The sequence below is a fragment of the Dama dama genome, chromosome 18, assembly GCF_033118175.1.
Source record: "Dama dama isolate Ldn47 chromosome 18, ASM3311817v1, whole genome shotgun sequence".
NCBI lineage: Eukaryota > Metazoa > Chordata > Mammalia > Artiodactyla > Cervidae > Dama > Dama dama.
This window is the reverse complement of record NC_083698.1, coordinates 57,907,271-57,919,992: the sequence shown is the minus strand read 5'-3', so window position 1 is coordinate 57,919,992 and position 12,722 is coordinate 57,907,271. Positions and strand designations below refer to the sequence as shown.

Here is a 12,722-nt window from a genome sequence, read left to right as displayed (position 1 = left end):
ACTACTGATATTAGCAGTTTAGCAAAACCACTTTCTTACTATGGGCCATGGGCACAAATAGGATTGGCTGTGAACTATGTGTAGGTTTCTTTGCAAAGCTCTAAGTCTATGCTATCTCAACCACACGAGTAAGTAAATCAGAAGATGAGCGAAAAAGCTGTTCTTATGGGATAGCTGTGATTTTGCTTTATTTCATTTCAAAAGTCACGCTTCTCAGTCTTGGATTTTTGGCTAGCAGTAGCATATGTCTTGTGATGTAATTCAGAGTTGATCATGACACACCCATTTGTTGTGAAGCAGAGCAAAGAATTAATGGGATCAGATATTTTTCAAAGGGTCTTTCAGCTCTATAGGTTGATTCTATTGAGTCGACATGTGTCCAGGACTTGTTAAGATAGGGAAGTAGGCTACTATAATGCAGTGGAGATGAGGGAAACTCAAAGAACCTTCCAAACATTTTTTAGTAACTCACCCACTGCAGACATCATTTCCAATCATGGCATATATGACAATGGCTGGATAGTCCAACAGCTGGTTCCTAGATAAACTGAGAAGCCATAGATGGAATTTGAATATCGAACACTTGGACACCTAGCTTTGGGAACAACCAACATGTGAAAGAATCTTCAGATGGCCATCCTCTGGGTAACTTTTTGCTATTTTTATTTCATTCTAGTGTCTCCATTCCCACTTCCCCTCTTCTCTATAATCTTTAACCCACTTCTCCATTAGGAAAAGACCACATAAATACATACCTACATTTAGAGTAGGTTGAAGTCTCCAGCAGGGGGACACGCTACCACCTTTCACAGTATTTGTCATCAGTAAACCCAGAGCAGTTTCCTGAGGTACTTACGTCCAGATGTGTAGGACATGATGACATTACGACAGCGGTGGACATAGTCAACTTTGAAAAATCAAGGGTTTCTCAAGGTTCCTATTCTGGACACCCCAGGCCTTGCTAATGAATTTTAAGTCAAATATGAGCAAAAACTTGTTTTCTCATTCATAAAGCAGGAATAAGAAACAGTCTTTTTTTGTCTTTTTTCAGATACTTGGGCCAGACCTAAGTTTTACCCACTTTGTATACATTTTTATGATCCTTTTGAAAGTATACATGTAAATTAACCACATCCTGTGGTCACTGGCCCAAGAAGTGAAAATTTCCCAGTGTTTGGAGAGTGACTAACAAGTTATGGATGTTCAGTATAAGTGGCTACTGGATAATAACAGAGAGTTTTTTTTTATTAATTTTTCAAAATAGAAACCCAACCTAGAACAACTTCTTATATCCCTCCCTTTTTCACTTACCTTTCTATAAATCTCTCCAGGTTTTGGGAGGATGCACCTGAATAGTTAAATTGAGAAAATAATTAAAGTTAGTAAATTCAAGTCAGCACTATCAGTATGAGAATTTGACTGATTGACGGAAATCATGGAAGAACCATCATTGTATGGTCAAAGGTCATCCAAACCAACATACTGATGGGAATGATTTCATCCTGCAACTTTCTTAATTTGACTTCTGTTTACTTGGTATTATATTAACATAATCCTAACATTTTTGGATTCACAGGTTTCAAGACATTTACTGAGCGTGAATGGGTACACTTTCTAATAGATGTGAGAAAAAGGTGTAAATCTATCAGCAGAGACAGAAACTATCCACAGATTAAGGAATGAGTTAAGGAATGAGAGGGACAGTAAAAAGGATTATTTGAGAACTGCACATCTCCCTGGAAATCCCCATTTAATAGCCTGCTGGTGTTCCTGCTCACTCCTGAGGCTCCTCCTGACTGGCTGGCCTGTGTGAGATTCAGATTGTAGAGCTGATATATTTAAGCTCCCTTAGTGACACGTATGACTTCCTTCCCCTACTCTTGGTACCACCAATAATGAATCTCTAATATGAAAATTGTATTCATTGAATGCTCTTTTTATTGTGAACGCTCTGCTAAACACTTATTAGTTCATTTAGGCCTTAGCACCACCGTACGAGGTAGGCGTTTTGTGTGTGTGTGTGTGTGTGTGTGTGTGTGTGCAGGCTCATGTGCGCATGTGTGCTTGTCTCTTGCATCTCTTGATTAGCAGGCAAATTCTTTACCACTGTGCCACCTTGGAAGCCCTAGGCATAGTAGGTCCCCATTTTATAGATGAGGAAACTGAGGCTCACTTAAAGTGACGTTCCCAACGCCACACAAATAACATTTAGAGAGTTGCATTTCTGTAAGGATGAGCTCTGGCTCCCTGTGTGACATGGCTTCTCTAGACTGGGTGCTAGAAAGAGTGACTCCAAATAAGTTCACTGTTTCTTTGTCCATTGGAAGATAGTCGGCAGTAGTTGGCGAGTAATCCTCAGGTGGATGGTACAATTCAAGTGGCAAGGAAGATTTTCCTGTAACTTCTAGCCTTGGAAGCTTGGGGGGAAAGCCAGTGGGTTTCTTGTGGAAACAAATGGGGAAAAGGGCAGTGCACAGCTATTAGGAACTAACTAGCCCATGTCCCCTTGAAACTGTGTGACCATGCAGGGCAGGCCTCCTTAGCCACATACAACTAGATGCAAGCTATATGTGCAGCATTGATGTTCTCTTGGCTGATTCCAAAATGTTAGCATAAAAATGAACATTGCTTTATTTCCTCGCTCATTGTGGTAAAATATACAACACATAAACACAACCATTTTAATCCTTTTTGAGTGTGCAATTCAGTGGCATTAAATACATTTACATTGTTATGCAACCATCACCACTATACATTTCTAGAATTTCCCTGTCATACCAAGTAGAAGCAGTCTCTGATAACATCATTCTACCTTCTGTTGGTGTATATTGAACTATTCTGTGTACCTCAGATAGGTGGAATCATACCTTATTCATCTTTTTGTGTTGGACTTATTTCACTTAGCATAATGTTCTCAAAGGGCCTCCATTTGTAGCCTGTGTTAGAATTTCTTTACTTTTAAAGACTGAATGATTTTCCATTGTATGTACATACCACATTTTGTTTATCCATTCATCTGTCAATGGGCATTCGAGCTGCTTCTACCATTTGATTATTATGAATATGCTGCCTGTGAACATCGGTGTGCAAGTATCTGTTTAGGTTCATTTATGTTTTTGAAATCATTGGACCACATGACAATGCTACATTTAATTTATTTTAGGAATTGTCAGACACTCTTTGTTTCCTTTTTGTGGTGGGGCTTCCCTGATAGCTCAGCTGGTAAAGAATCCGCCTGCAATGCGGGAGACCTGGGTTCGATCCCTGGGTTGGGAAGATCCCCTGGAGAAGGGAAAGGCTACCCACTCCAGTATTCTGGCCTGGAGAATTCCATGGACTGTATAGTCCATGGGGTCGCAAAGAGTCGGACACCACTGAGCGACTCTCAGTTCAGGGTAGTATTAAATATGCATACAGACATGCAAATTAAGGGCTATCAGTTCAGCCCTTAATTTAACATGTCAGTTTAGCATGGAAGCATTTATTCACTCTCTCCATTCATCTGTTAGAACCTGCCATATGCCTGACACATAGTAGGGAATTAATAGGTGAGTTGGACACAGGCTTTACACCCGAGGATTACCATCTATGGGGGCAGACACATGACTGAGCACTGGAGTAAGGTTGCAAATCCAAACCAGAAAACTCAATGTGATTTGAGCCTGTTATCTCTGCTCAGAGAAGGTGCCAGGTTTTACAACACCGAGTCCTAAACATAGACTCAAAGTACTTCTGGGCGTGAGGTTGTTCCCTTTTGCTTTCAAGAGGGAAGATAAGAAGGACAGCCACTGGGAGCCTACAGTGGCTGACTCATCTCATCAGCTGAGCCCTTCATTCAGTGCCAGCTCCAGGACTCTCAACTTCCCATTTTCAGTAAGATAATAAATCAAGAGGTGTTTAATTCTCACTCTTTGATTTTTCTCTTAATGAGAAATGAAAACTCAAGCCATGAGTGGGAGAAATAATAAAGGGCCAGGTCAGGGATTGTCAGTAATTTCCCTCATTATCCAGAGTACAACTGGGAACTGGGGTGCAGAGTACCCACAGAGCTTGAAGAAAATGGAAATGAAAACATGCCGTGGCATGCCGTATGGAGAGCCCCTCCCTGGGCCCACATCCCCTGATCTCTCTGCTGCCAAGACAAGTATGGCAGGCCAATGGCAATGGCTTGAGGTAGATATAAAAGCAGCAATCACAGACATCCACCCAAGGAGAGAGGAAGTATGCATACTTCTTTACCCAAATGTTTGTTTTTTTCTGGTGGGTGTTTGTAATAGGAGCAAAGAATTTTCTTTGCTCCAAAGCTGTTATACTTCCATGATTTCCATTTTCTTTTGGAAATCTCAGTTTTATGGGATTATGTAATGAGTTTACATAATTCCCATGTCACTGTCTCTTCTGAGTCCCCCTTTCCTATGTCTGCTACTCTTTCACCAACCACATCATCATTTGGTATCTCTCTCCCTCCCAAGCTGCATTTTCTCTCTTCTGCTGTATGTAGACTTCCTCCAGGCTGCTGATTTTTTTGCTGCTACTGCTACTACTATTACAGAAAATACTTAGTAAAGCAGTTGGAGATGAAAGTTGTGAGTGGGAGAGAAAGATAACTCCTAGCCTGTGGAATGTGGCAAAACAAGAGCAGCATTCAAAGAACTGGCGATGCCCCTAAGAGGTTCCTACCTGGTCTCCACAGTGATAGATCAGAGAAATGGAAAAGTTCTGACTATGAAATAGGGACATTTATTTGTCAGCGTAGTCCAGTGGAGAATCTACCTGTCATCAAGAAAGGAAAGAACAGGGTCCTTATTGGCCACAAGTCTGAATTTCGGCTCGTCTTTTTTAAATAAGGCACTATACATTGCAAGTAAAGAAGGGTTTCCCATAATGCCAGTGTTGGTTTTCCTTTCATGAGTAAATTTCGTGTTTGGTGTTTTTTTTTTTCCCATTTATTTTTATTAGTTGGAGGCTAATTACTTTACAACATTGTAGTGGTTTTTGTCATACATTGACATGAATCAGCCATGGATTTACATGTATTCCCCATCCTGATCCCCCCTCCCACCTCCCTCTCTACCCGATCTCTCTGGGTCTTCCCAGTGCACCAGCCCGAGCACTTGTCTCATGCATCCAACCTGGGCTGGTGATCTGTTTCACCCTAGATAATACACATGTTTCGATGCTGTTCTCTTGAAACATCCCACCCTTGCCTTCTCCCACAGAGTCCAAAAGTCTGTTCTGTACATCTGTGTCTCTTTTTCTGTTTTGCATATAGGGTTATCATTACCATCTTTCTAAATTCCATATGTATGCGTTAGTATACTGTATTGGTCTTTATCTTTCTGGCTTACTTCACTCTGTATAATGGGTTCCAGTTTCATCCATCTCATTAGAACTGATTCAAATGAATTCTTTTTAGTGGCTGAGTAATATTCCATGGTGTATATGTACCACAGCTTCCTTATCCATTCGTCTGCTGATGGGCATCTAGGTTGCTTCCATGTCCTGGCTATTATAAACAGTGCTGCGATGAACATTGGGGTGCACATGTCTCTTTCAGATCTGGTTTCCTCAGTGTGCATGCCCAGAAGTGGGACTGCTGGGTCATATGGCAGTTCTAATTCCAGTTTTTTAAGAAATCTCCACACTGTTCTCCATAGCGGCTGTACTAGTTTGCATTCCCACCAACAGTGCAAGAGGGTTCCCTTTTCTCCACACCCTCTCCAGCATTTATTGCTTGTAGACTTTTGGATAGTAGCCATCCTGACTGGTGGATCAGTATTGACTATAGCAGCAAGTGCTTCATATTCTGGACGTTCAAATCAACTGGTAAGACTCTCTTAACGGTCTTTAAATAACCTGTAATTTTTAAATTCTGTGCTTGATCCAGATACTTTTGGGTTCTGTGGGAAAAGGCCAGGATGGGATGATTTGAGAAAATAGCATTGAAACATGTATATTACCATATGTGAAATAGATGGTCAGTCCAAGTTTGATGCATGAAATAGGGCACTCAAAGTCAAGCCAGTGTACTGGGGCAAACCAGAGGGATGGGATGGGGAAGGAAGTGGGAAGGGGGTTCGGGATGGAGGGACACATGTACATCCATGGCTGATTCATGTCAATATGTGGCAAAAACCCCCACATTATTCTAAAGCAATTAGCTTCCAATTAAAATAAATAAAAGTAAAAGATCTAGTTCTTATATGAGAACCTGTAAAAAAGGACTGTAAGGTGCATTTTACAACCTCCACTATACAGTTTTTTTTTTTTGTCAGATAGTTCCAACATTTTGGCATTGACATCTGTTAGTTTTCTTTTCCCCTGCAAGTTGAGATTTTTCTGGTTCCTTATATGCTGAGTAATTTTGGATTTTATCCTTGGCATCTTGGATATTAAAAGACTCTGAGCCTTGTACTTTTGTCTTATTAGGCAATCCACTCAGGTTCAGGAGGCAAGTTCTACCCAGCCTTCTGGGAGGTTATGATTTCAATGTCCATTCCACTCGCAAAGCCTCTGTAGTATTATTCTGATTAGTCTCAGGTCTGTGCCACTGAGTGGGGCCTGGACAGCAGTCTATGTCGAAGTTGAGTTCTCAGAGTCTTTGGTGTGCAATTAAGGATCAGATCTGTGCATATTCAGCTCAAGATTAAGCCCAGGAGTTCATACACTACTTTATGAGGTTGCTTTCCCAAGTTCCTCCAACTCTAGAAGCTCCTTGGTCCTTTCTGGTTCCTTGGGCTCCCCTCCACGGTCCTAAAGCCCCTATTCTCATGTACACTTCTCACAGATTAACTCAGTATCAGTTCAGTTCAGTTCAGTCACTCAGTCGTGTCTGACTCTCTGCGACCCCATCAATCACAGCACGCCAGGCCTCCCTGTCCATCACCAACTCCCGGAGTTTACTCAAACTCATGCCCATTGAGTTGGTGATGCCATCCAACCATCTCATCCTCTGTCATCCCCTCTCCTCCTGCCCCCAATCCATCCCAGCATCAGGGTCTTTTCCAATGAGTCAACTCTTCGCATGAGGTGGCCAAAGTATTGGAGTTTCAGCTTCAGCATCAATCCTTCCAATGAATACCCAGGACTTATCTCCTTTAGGATGGACTGGTTGGATCTCCTTGTAGTCCAAGGGACTCTCAAGAGTCTTCTCCAATACCACAGTTCAAAAACATCAATTTTTCAGCGCTCAGCTTTCCTCACAGTCCAACTCTCACATCCATACATGACCACTGGAAAAACCACAGTCTTGACTAGATGGACCTTTGTTGGCAAAGTAATGTCTCTGCTTTCTAATATACTATCTAGGTTGGTCATCACTTTCCTTCCAAGGAGTAAGTGTCTTTTAATTTCATGGCTGCAGTCACCATCTGCAGTGATTTGGGAGCCCCCCAAAAAAAGTCTGACACTATTTCTACTGTCTCCCCATCTATTTCCCATGAAGTGATGGGACCAGATGCCATGATCTTAGTTTTCTGAATGTTAAGCTTTAAGCCAACTTTTTCACTCTCCTCTTTCACTTTCATCAAGAGGCTTTTTAGTTCCTCTTCACTTTCTGCCATAAGGGTGGTGTCATCTGCATATCTGAGGTTATTGATATTTCTCCCAGCAATCTTGATTCCAGCTTGTGCTTCTTCCAGTCCAGCGTTTCTCATGATGTACTCTGCATATAAGTTAAATAAGCAGAGTGACAATATACAGCCTTGACATACTCCTTTTCCTATTTGGAACCAGTCTGTTGTTCCATGTCCAGTTCTAACTGTTGCTTCCTGACCTGCATACAGGTTTCTCAAGAGGCAGGTCAGGTAGTCTGGTATTCCCATCTCTTTCAGAATTTTCCACAGTTTATTGTGATCCACACAGTCAAAAGCTTTGGCATAGTCAATAAAGCAGAAATAGACTTTTTTTCTGGAACTCTCTTGCTTTTTTGATGATCCAGCGGATATTGGCAATTTGATCTCTGGTTCCTCTGCCTTTTCTAAAACCAGCTTGAACATCTGGAAGTTCATGGTTCATATATTGCTGAAGCCTGGCTTGGAGAATTTTGAACATTACTTTACTAGGGTGTGAGATGAGCGCAATTGTGTGGTAGTTTGAGCGTTCTTTGGGATTGCCTTTTTTAGGGACTGGAATGAAAACTGACCTTTTCCAATCCTGTTGAGTTTTCCAAATTTGCTGGCATATTGAGTGCAGCACTTTCACAGCATCATCTTTCGGGATGTGAAATAACTCAACTGGAATTCCATCACATCCACTAGCTTTGTTCGTAGTGATGCTTTCTAAGGCCCCCTTGAATTCACATTCCAGATGTCTGGCTCTAGGTGAGTGATCACACCATTGTGATTATCTGGTTTGTGAAGATCTTTTTTGTACAGTTTTTCTGTGTATTCTTGCCACCCCTTCTTAAATATCTTCTGCTTCTGTTAGGTCCATACCATTTCTGTCCTTTATCAAACCCATCTTTGCATGAAATGTTCCCTTGGTATCTCTAATTTTCTTGAAGAGATCTCTAATCTTTCCCATTCTGTTGTTTTCCTCTATTTCTTTGCAGTGATCGCTGAGGAAGGCTTTCTTAGCTCTCCTGGCTATTCTTTGGAACTCTGCATTCAAATGAGAATATCTTTCCTTTTCTCCTTTGCTTTTCACTTCTCTTCTTTTCACAGCTATTTGTAAGGCCTCCTCAGACAACCATTTTGCCTTTTTGCATTTCTTTTCTATGGGGATGGTCTTGATCCCTGTCTCCTGTACAATGTCATGAACCTCCGTCCATAGTTCATCAGGCTCTCTGTCTATCAGATCTAGTCCCTTAAATGGTATAAGACCTCACACTAAGAGGACAGAGTGAGAAAATGTGCGACAGGGGATTTGCCTTACCCTTCTGGGAACATAGCTCTTGTCATTAGAGAGGCTGTCCCTGGTGGCTCAGAAGGTAAAGAATCTGCCTGCGGTGCAGGAGGTGTGGGTTAGATGTGGATCTTCTGGAGAAGGGAATGGCAACCCACTCCAGTATTCTTGTCTGGAGAATTCCATGAACAGAGGATCCTGTCAGGCTACAGTCCATGGGATTGAGTCGGACACAACTGAGTGACTAACACCCCCCCACCAAGAATTCTAGGCACCTCCTCACTGCTGCCCTGACACTGAGAAGAAACTCCTTTCCCACTTCTAGAGTGAGAACTAGAGGGTTTCTTCTAACTCCACCTGTTCATGCCACTCTTTACTTCTGGATTTTGGGCAGTATTGCGTCTAGTTTGGAAGATATCAGAGGACAACAAAATGCCAACATCACTGCTGGGTTGGCTGTACTCCTGATTCTGGTTTTCTTCTTCTGTTTACTTTCCCAGAGCCCTCCAATACCTTTCCCATACATTCTGTCTAGGTTTTATGGCTGCATTTCTTCAGACAGACAGGGTGGAGTGTGCTTACTCCATTATACCTGGAACCAGAAACCTGAATGCATTATAAAGAGTATAAATAGTTCATGAAAAATGCAGTGTCATACAATGACCTAAAATAAATTTAATAATGTCATTTAACTTTAATTAAATGTTAAATAATGCAGATTTTGCTTATAAATGTAGGAAGCATTTTGAAGAGCACAATTTGTATAATCTAGTTTAAAAAATTAGCCATGAGAAATTTAAATTCTTTCTTTTCTCTAAAAGTGTTGCTTGTAATAAGCAGAAATATTCAAACTAATACATTGACCTCCAACTCAAAATAGTAGGTACTTAATAATTGTTTGTTTTGACAGTTTCTGATGGTGTTTCTACTACTGAAAATGCTTTCAAAATCACAAGTGTGGTTCTGAATTTCTGTGACAAACTAGATAAATGATTCCCCAAAACATGTATTTTTAGAAGAATATCATAACCTCCCCAGAGTCGCTCTAATCTACCTGCTAGTCTCAAAACTTGACGTAGCTTCACAAGTATCCTTCAGCTATGCTAAACTTCTCTCTCCTTTTCCCCCAAAGATACTTTGCCCTTGGAGCATCTATGCACCAAGTCACCATCTCCCCATGGTTTTTGGATTTCTATTTTTTTTCTGCAAGGCTCTCTGCTCAAATGTATCTTCTCTGAAGATTTCCTCTCCTCCAGGCAGAGCTAAGTGGTTCCTACCTTCAGAAGGCCTCAATCTCCCTATTTTAGTGTCAGTTTATAAGAACCATAATTGTTTCCATCTTGTCTCTCTTTTCTGTTTACTTATGATCTCCTTAAAGATGGGAACTTTGTCTTGTTCACCCTTCTGTTTCTAGCACCTATTGCAATATTGGGGAGGAAACAGAGAGAGTGGTGGGGCAAAATCCAATGGAACGTGAGAGGAAGGGAAGTAGAAGAGAAGACCAGTGGTAAAAGGCACAGCCCAAGATGCTTTGAAACTGACAAAAATCCAGCAAGTTCATTTCAACTATCAACACAAGTAGCAGTGAATTTTCCCTATCATGGCCTTTATCTCGAGTCCTAAACAAAAGGGATTGATTGAAAAGAGACCCTTTAGGACTTCAGGAACCCTTGCCATGGAGAGTTACACGTAAAAGTGTAAAGTATTTGCTTCTGAATCTGTCCTCTGCAGGTGTGCTGATTCAAGAAGTACAGAATGAAAATCTTGACCTAACAGAAGACTCTCAAGCATATGCTCATCATTCTTTGTATTATAATTGTTGTCAGTTACACTGCCCCACTTTGATGTGTTGCATGGGACAAGCAGAAGCCAGAAAGGGCTGTGTAGATAAATCCTAAGAAATAGTCCCACTGGAATCAGAATATCTTCATTCTTCAATGACTCTTTGAAATTCCAGAAAGTATTAAAAATTGGAACAATGTCCTCTAATAAAAGGAGGGAAATGTATCCCTCTATATGAGATATGTCACACTAAAATAGAAACTTTTGAAATCACTCTTTCAAAAGTTTCTATTATAGTTAAGTGCTGTATCTTGGAAGTATTTTTGGTCTTTGAGAGAAATAACAAGTTTTGATGCCTGCAGTCCTATAGTATATCTGTGCGCATTTGCCTTTTAGATCAAGCATCTCAAAAATCAGTATTAAAATCTTTCTTTGTTGTTGTGATCACACTAGATCATAGCTCCCTAACGGAAATGTCCTAGTTGTTTTGTTATAAATAATTTCTGTTATTTCCTCTCAACATCTTGGGTTGAGACCAAATATTCCACCCAGTGGTTGGGTTCATCAAATATTTACTGAGGGCCTATTTCTGTTTGGCAAAGGTGACTTCTTTGCCTCTTCCAATACACTGTGGCTTTAAAAAATTGTCTTAAAATTTTCACTTTGAAATGATTTCTAAAAAGTTGAAATAATTTCCGTAAGTTAGAATACTAAACAAAAAGTTGCAAATATAGAACAAAGGATTTGCACATACCCTTTCATCCAGATTCCCTAAATGTGAAATGTGAGCATCTTTCATAATCATAGTACTGTGATGGAAATCAGGAAATTCACATTGGTTCAATACTATTGTCTACTCTACAGACCTCATTCAAATTTCACTAATTGCCTCACTGATGACCAGGGCCAGGATCCAATTCAGGATTACATGTTGTACTTACTTTCATGTTTGTCTTTTTTTTTTTTTTTTTTTTTTAATGTCTGTTTCACCTCATTTAATCTGGGCTGATTTCTTAGTCTTTCTTTGTCTTTCACAACCTTGACACTTTTGAAGGGTGCTGGCCAATTATTTTATACAATATCCTTCATTTTGGGTTTGTCTTATGTTTCTTCATGATTTAATTCAGATTATAACTAAATACTACAGTAGCAGTAGACTACAGTGGCAGTTGCTCAGTTAAAGTACAAAACCTTTTTTCTTCCAATACAAAGATTTGGGGGAGGGGTTGGGAGGGTGTATAAATAATAAGCCCTTGTATATATAATTGAATTCATCTAAGCCTGAATTAATACTTCATTTGTAGTTTTTCTCTTAATCCTTCTTTTTCTTGTCTCTATCCCTTTCTGAAAGGACCACTTTTGATAAAGAAAGCTGACACAGAATGCTGGGTCAAGGTATCTAATTCTGACATTCACCTGGCCTCCAAGGCAGGTATTGGTGTACCAGCAAGTAAGATGGTGGCTTTATAGATTAGAATTCAAACGCAGGACAGCATGGTCTGGTGGGGAGCCTGGACAGACACGCTGGTGTGCCCAGTAGGATCCAGGCACAGGTTTCAGCTCTAACAAGCTAATGGACCATGGGCAAGTTACTTCTCTCCACTCCCTTTCACTCTGATTCTGCTCCAAGCCCTCCTCCTTGGAGAGGAGTCTACCTTAGAATTGCATCCTCACCCCATCACTACCCAGCTTTCTCTTCTCCTCCCCACTCCACCCATTCAGCCTTCCTATGACATTCTCCCGTAGGTGGTCTGAATGTAAATTCCACATGCAGCCCTGAATTTTGCCCCCTTGTTTTAGTTTCTCCAGGTATGTCAGATTCTCTCCCATTCTCCATATGGTTTAACTAAAGGCTAAACAGGGGAAACATCAAGATGAATTCTTTTTTTTTTTTTAGGTGTGGGGGCTGGGGGCTGGGTAGAGATGCCAAGAAGTTCAAGATCAAATCTGGTTTGTGGTAAGGGGCTTGAGGTTGGGTTGGGCTGGGTAGATGAGTCTGCAAACACATGCACTTTGGCAAATGTTAAAATTCTCCATTTTTCATATCTATTTGTTTGCAGTCAGTCCCTTGTGCCCCACTCTCCCACTGAGTGGGT

General features: G+C 40.8%; 1 protein-coding gene across 3 annotated transcripts in view; it reads right to left on the bottom strand.

Annotated features, from left to right (window-relative positions):
- The window catches only part of AOAH (acyloxyacyl hydrolase), a 186,333-nt gene that overhangs the window by 39,186 nt on the left and 134,425 nt on the right, over positions 1–12,722 (bottom strand). For all 3 annotated transcript variants that reach the window (XM_061165364.1, XM_061165366.1, XM_061165363.1), the window contains exons 15-16: positions 1,312–1,348; positions 473–547 (exon numbers count right to left, since the gene is read on the bottom strand). In XM_061165364.1, the coding sequence (XP_061021347.1) occupies positions 473–547; positions 1,312–1,348 (112 nt within the window). The remainder of the gene's footprint in view (positions 1–472; positions 548–1,311; positions 1,349–12,722) is intronic.